Source organism: Ochotona princeps, chromosome 10, assembly GCF_030435755.1.
Source record: "Ochotona princeps isolate mOchPri1 chromosome 10, mOchPri1.hap1, whole genome shotgun sequence".
NCBI lineage: Eukaryota > Metazoa > Chordata > Mammalia > Lagomorpha > Ochotonidae > Ochotona > Ochotona princeps.
Window position 1 is genome coordinate 1,511,383 of NC_080841.1, and position 6,873 is coordinate 1,518,255.

The 6,873-nt window shown below is 47.4% G+C and overlaps 1 protein-coding gene across 2 annotated transcripts in view; it reads left to right on the forward strand.

Annotated features, from left to right (window-relative positions):
- The window catches only part of RNF2 (ring finger protein 2), a 47,324-nt gene extending 47,095 nt beyond the window's left edge, over window positions 1-229 (forward strand). For both annotated transcript variants that reach the window (XM_058668940.1, XM_058668941.1), the window contains exon 7: window positions 77-229. In XM_058668940.1, the coding sequence (XP_058524923.1) occupies window positions 77-178 (102 nt within the window). In that variant the 3' untranslated portion in view covers window positions 179-229. The remainder of the gene's footprint in view (window positions 1-76) is intronic.
- The last annotated feature ends 6,644 nt before the right edge of the window (window positions 230-6,873 follow it).

The window sequence follows — 6,873 nt, forward strand, 5'->3', positions numbered from 1 at the left end:
TTTTTTAAAATGTATTTTGTGGGTTTCTCTTTGGTTTGGTTTCACTATTACTGTGCTTGGTGTGTTTGTGTTTCAGGTTTTAAACGGGTCCTTCTCTTTGGAGTTGGTCAGTGAGAAGTACTGGAAAGTGAACAAGCCCATGGAACTGTACTACGCACCCACGAAGGAGCACAAGTGAGCTTCGCAGAGCAGCTCTGGGACTGAGCGTCCCACAGCCCGACTTGAACCTTAAGGCCTGGGCTCTGGGGACAGACAGTGGGGACGCCCGGTTTTCTCTCTGAGCCAGACTCGTTTACACTATTCGAATCTCTCCCCTTAATTTAAGACTTTGTTTTTGGAAGGGACTACCGTTACTCAGTATTTTTGCTTTTCTTTAAAAAATATTCCTAAGTTGTGTGCTTTTACAATGTGTGGTTCCATTTTGGAGCAACTTTTTTACCCAGGAAGTTTCGTAGTTTTCTGGTTTCTGTATTCTTAAGATTCAGTTGGCCTCCCTCTTCCGCTACTCAGCAGTTTCCTAGGCCTCTAGAATGTTAATATGTATTCCTACTTTCCCCCCTCTGACGTCTTATATATTTATAGTTTTCTATATAAGCTACAGAATCTTCATGAAGACCAAGGCTCAAATTTACTGTGCTGAAAAACAATTCTCATAGGATTATTATTTTATGGTATTTTCTTCCATAATATCTCACCTTACACAGACGTTTGTTATGAACTTGGTGTCCATTGTAATGCAATGTTATTTTTCCTCCCCCCTGTATTTTGGGATTCCTGGTCTTGGGGAAGAGAATCAAATAAAATCTTAGGTTGTATGAGAACTTGGTTCAATGACAGATTTCACTGAAGTAAGAAAAATTAAATAATGGTAGAAATATGTAGTCTTCAAGTGTTTATTTAAGAGGTTTCTTTCAAGTATTCTCGCTTCTTTTATTATGTGTTTGATGTTTTTCCTATTAAAATACCAGAGATGTGGAGATATTTTGCACTTTAGCCTTGATGAAAAAAGTACATAATATGTTCAAAGCTTCCTGAATTATTTTCTGACCAGTAGCCGCATGAAGTTTCAGTAACATGGCACATAAAACTAACCATTGGAAAGCATCTTCTCCTCTCCGAGATGCGTGTTTAGCATTTTGGGCTGCCGTTTCAGCGTCTACACCTGGTGCTGTGCTGCGAAGCAGGGTCAGCCACACGAGCCTCTGGCCAGCAAGGGCCTGCCTGTCCCCCCTTGGCCAGCGGCACTCGGCTGGGTCAGCTCTGACTGACGGTGTGTGCTCGCAGGGGCAGCTCTGCGCTGAGGGCTTTCCTGGGAGGGAGCAGCCCTCGCGCAGCACTGTCACGAGCCCACCTGGGCCCTGTGAGGAATCACCGTCAGGCCTCACAGCCTAGGCCCAGCTTCAGGTTTTCAATCTTCAGCCCAAATGAAATCTTAAAGATGTACTCAATTTTTTTTTACCATTTTATTGAAAATATTTAAAAGCTGTTTCTACAGGTTTTTTAGTAATGTGTCATGAAATTTGAAAACTACCAAAAATCAAGGAAACTTTTATATTCAATTCTTTTTCTGGTGTAATGTTAAGTTGTATAGATTATTAATGCATGTCCTCTGAATATAACCTTGGTTTTGTGGTAAAACTGCTGGTATACTAGAATAGTGATTGCATAAATAACTAAATTTCCATTGTGATTCAAATTTTGTCTTTAAGCAGAAAGTATTTTGTTAATATGAGCTTTGTGCTTAGAGAATGTGTTTTTCTGTCAGTATGGGAGTATGCATCGTTAGTGAAGCCATTGGATGTGTAATCCTTTGCAAATATAGGTATTTGATAGAGCATTGAGTGTATTACGTGTATGTTTTGGGGGCAGGGGAAGGGTAGCAACTGTTGGCCGACTAACTGCCAACTAGGGTTCCAGAGAGCTGCCTGCGTGACTTACGCGGTCACTGTCCCGGTCGCATGTGCTAAGAGCCTTTGCATACACCATCTCTTGAAATGTGTTACGGGAACATGTGACGGACCTGCCCCTTGGACCACTTTGAATGTGCAGTTCTGGGATGCAGTGACCCTCAGGATTTGCAGAGCCTTGTCTCCATTCCAGCCGGAAGCTCAGCTGGGAACAGCCACTCCCCTGTGCTGCTCTCCTCAGCCCCCAGCTGCACTCCCCTGTGCTGCTCTCCTCAGCCCCCAGCTGCAGTTTGCTTTTTCCCTGAGTTTGTCTTAGGCATCTCATCTAAGGGAATCTGGATTTGTTCATAGTTTACCCTTACAGTGGTGTGTATCAGAATTTCCTTTTTCTGACTGTATTACACATGCCATTCTGTGTCGCCATCCCTTGATAAACATCTAGGTTCCTGAACCCACTGTGGTTGTGGCCTTGCGGTGGGCATCTGGGAGGGGACAGCCAGCCTCCTGACCGTTGTGGACAGTGGCAGCACAGACAGGGAGCATGGCTCCAGTCCTTGCCCGCCCTCCGTGGGCTGCCATGCCTGTGACTTCTCAGTGGGTCCCCGGGATGTCTCGTGTGCTCTGATGACCCTGCATGAATCTGCTGTGAGACAAATGGTATATTTAAGTTCTTTGCCCACTTATTGTTTGATCTCTTTGTTGTTGACTTATAGGAGTGATTTTATATTCTATATATTAATCCATTATCAGATATGATTTTAAAATATTTGTTTTCTTTTTACCCTACTTCTTTTGATATACAAAACTTTAAAAAAATTATTTTTATTTGAAAGGCAGAGTTATGGAGAAAAGGAGAAATAGAGATCTTGCATCCACTGGTTCACTCGCCAAATGGCTACAGTGGCTGAGCTGAGACAAACTGAAACCAGGAGCCAGGAGCTTCATCCTGGTCTCCTTTGTGGATGCAGGGACCCGAGTGTTTGAGCCATCTTCCATTGCTTTCCAGGGTGTAACCAGGGAGCAGCTGGGATATGAAGCAGCATCCTTGAGGGATGCTAGCACAGCAGGTGCAAGGTTGGCTACTGTGCCATGGAACCATGCCCGTGGTACACAGAGCTGTGTTAGAATGGTTCAGTGTGTCTGTTTGCCCAGTTTAGGGGAGTTAACTCTCACATGTGGTGCACTTAGGGTTTGGTTTGTGGTCCATCTTCACCCCTTTCCCTTGGAATGCCCAGTGTGATGTGTTGCTGTTGTCCATGGGATGATCTGGGCACCCTTGCTCAACATCCACTGATGTCATGAGAATATTTCAGAACAGTTCATGGAAAGCAGAATTAAAAGATAACTTTGTTTTTTTTCCTTAAAGACAACGCAGTTCTCTCATGAACTTTCCCACGAACTCTTTGCAGACTCGTGGCTTTTTTCTGCACTGTGTTCCATTGGTCTGTTTGCCTGTAGCGGTTTTGACCACTGTAGCTTTATAGGGTTTCCATTATTTTTAATTATCTGGGCCCTGTGAGGGAGCTAGTATTTTTCTCTGGGCATTTGAGAAAGCTAAGACTCAGCACTACAACTCAGATAATAAAGCTCTGGCCAGTGGAAATGCCCATTAACAGAGGCTCTGTATTTTAAGTTCCTATTGTATTTCTACTCAGAACAAGTTGAGTTTCTGTTTCTGTGTTGCTTTTTATGCTGTATTATGAGCTCAGTTACAAATCCCCTCCAGAACTCCTGGATTAGTGGATTAAGGACCGTTCTACAAAACAAAGCAAAAAAACAAATAAACAAAAAGTTGTCATAGTCACATTTTTGAAAACCAGAGGTTTCCAGCAATCAGAACATTAAGTGAATGAAAATTGATATTTTTTAACGTCTTATTCCCCCCACTTAGTTTTGGGGTAACCTTGAAAATTGTCAGTCATGACACCTGTGAAGGTCGACATCTTGCCAGCCACAGCAGGGAAGCAACAGCAAGTCTGAAGTGGATCCAGAATGATCTTGATACTTGCACCTCTGCACCGTCTGCTAGACGTCACCCCAGAAAAGTGGCACTGCCCGAGCTGTCTGGCACTGCCCTGCAGAGCTTTGCTGTAGCTTTTCTCTGACCCAATTCGGCTCCCTTGTGCAACCCCCCCCCCCTTTGAATTATTTGTAAAAAATGGCTCAGCAGCAGGTGTCGGGGACAGTAGGGGGCTACCGTGAGACTGATGACAAAATGGACAGTCTGTGGAGGGCTCCGAGTTGTGGCCGGTTTGACGGCTGAGCAGACGAAGCGTCTGCCTCTGAGTGCCGCATTACATGGGCACCAGTGTGTGTCCTGGCCGCTGCACTTCTGATCCTGTTCCCTGCTCATGGCCTGGGAAAGCAGCTGAGCAGGGTCCAAGCCCCTGGGACTCCGCTAATGTGGGAAATCTGGAGGAGGCTCCCCTGGGCGCTGTGGCCACCTGGGGAGTGAAGCAGCAGACGCAGGCTCTTTCAGCTTTTCCTTCTCCCTGTCTGTCCTCTCCGTAGATTTGCCTTCCCGATAAAAATAAGTATTTCGATCAGCGGGGGAGGGCGGCAGCTCCGAGATGTCCCGGCATACTCTGCAGAGTTGAAGTCCACCCAAGTGCGTGGCTGTGACTGAGGGCACTACCTCGCCCGTGACCGTTCTTGATGCGCTCAGTGGGCAGCAGATGAAGGCTGAGGCGCACCTGCACCCCATGCTGGAGGGGAAGGCCTGACCAGCTTGGCACTGCAGGAGCCCCTCTGGCTGCCAGGCTTCAGGGCCACCTGGCAGAGTGTACACACTTGCTCTTAAAAACAGATGTCCAGCAGTGTGATTCTGAAGACTAAGTTGCATGTGCACATGTATCTTTGTAAGATTTACATACTTATTTGAAAGGCAGTTACACAGAAATCTTTAGTTCACTCAAATGGTTACAAACGCTGGGCCAGGCAAAGCCAAGAGCTCAAGTCCTGTCTGATGAACAGTTATGAGAGAGGTCTCTCCAAAGAGAAGGTACCAGTAGGAACAGGATGGGCTGGGACGGGGAGTAGAAGCCCCGCCAGAGCACTGCAACAACAAATTCAGAAGAGGATTGCAAAGAGAGACTTAAAGGGAGAGCTAAAATTAATAGGCCAATTGGGAATATTCTGTCTGGACGAGGAGGAAGTGGGAAAGGAAACAGCAAAACCCCAGATGTGTGGGGCACCATCAAGTGTACTAGCTTGCAGCAGTTTTCAGGAGAGGGGCCGGAACAGTGCCTGGAGAAGTAACTGCCCATCCTAGTGGCTTAGTCCGTCCAAAGGCCCACCAAACGAACTTGGCAGCCACAGGAGACCTCTGAGTGCAGCAAGCAGGGGAGGCCGGGGAGGCCTGTAACAGAGCAGAGCGGCCCTGCAAGGACGCGAGAACACAGCAGTGTACAGGAACTCGGCAGTGTTACCCAGGTAAGCGAAGACAGGTGCACATCACCATACGGGAGTAACGGGTAAGATGCTGGTACTCCATACGGGATGGTGCTTTGGATGCAGCCTGCTGCGACAGCAGATGGAAGCACAGGTCACCACATGGGATACCTGATGCGATCCAGTCAGGGTTCAGCCTGGCCCAGCCCGAGGTGTTGAGGCCATCTGGGAAAGTGAACTATCTTAGTGATGACGGGCTGGCACAGTAATCTAATCCTCTGCCCTGTGGCACTGGCATCCCAAGGCTCTGGGTCAAGTCTTGGTGGCCCCCCTTCCCATCCAGCTCCCTGCTTGTGTCCTGGGAAAGCAGTCGAGGACGGCCCCAGAGCCTTGGGACCCTGCACCCGCGTGGGAGACCTGGAAGAGGCTCCAGGCTCCTGGTCAGCTCAGTTCTTGTGGTCATTTGGGGAGCAAACCCATAGATGGGGAAGTCTGTCCGGAAAAATCTGCATTACAAGTTAAAAAACATCTAAGAAATATGCCCTAACCAAATGGCTGTGTTGGTGAATTTTGCAGATGTTTACAGAATTAAATCTTGGACATCGTGAGAACAGCCACAGATCAGTGGTCCTGGAGAAGCTAGACATTTTAAACTAACCAAACTCGGACGCCCTGGAAGCCAGCAGGCCGAGGGACTCAGCGGCACGGCTGGAGGGCGACCTGTCCTTTAGGGAAGCAAGGCGGCACCGAGCACTGGTGCTGCAAGCTTGGCGGTGCTCAGTTATCTGCCCCGAGAAGTACTTCAGAGTAATGACATGTAAAATCCTTGATACCAAAAATTTTTTTCATATATTTTATGCTGAATTTATTCTAGAGCTGTGTTTGTTTCTTGAGTTTCTCTGGAATTCCATTTTCTTGTGGCTTAGAAGCAGTTCTTTTCCAGCGTGGATGCTCGTGTTTGACCGAATGGGGTCTGGTGGTGTAGCCTGGCACCTGTTCACCTGGGATGTCCCTGATCACAGAACTGAGTGACCTCTGTCCACCCCTGTCTACCTGTTGCACTGTCGCGATGGCACGTGCCCGTTGCTGCCCTCACATGGTTATTTTGCAGATCCGCGGTGGCTTACTGGACAGGCACACCCTCAGACGGCAACCTGCTGTGTGTTTGAGCCTCCCGCTGTGCACAGCTTTGGGGGGTTTCCGGTCAAGTCCAGGAAGTCACCTAGGTTTGCTCTAGCAAGAGTGCATCTGGAATCTTACATTGAAACGAAGCGAGAATGTCAGTGGAAACAAGATTTTTTTCCCATTTTTATGATTATGTTAGCCTGGGTTACATTACAAAAAGTTTACACACATACACACTCACTTCAAAATAGCAAATCATAAACCAATCCTCAAACTACAAACCTTCATCTCAAAGGGTGACAGTTTTCTCCTGAGAGGCGGCACAGCCGAGCGAGTGAGGCCCGGATGTGTGCGGATCGAGGCACGGGAGATCACCCAGACCTGTTCAAGGTCAGACAGCTCTTCAGGACTGCCGCACTCATCAAGTGTCCGGTGAGGGAAGTGGTCTCAG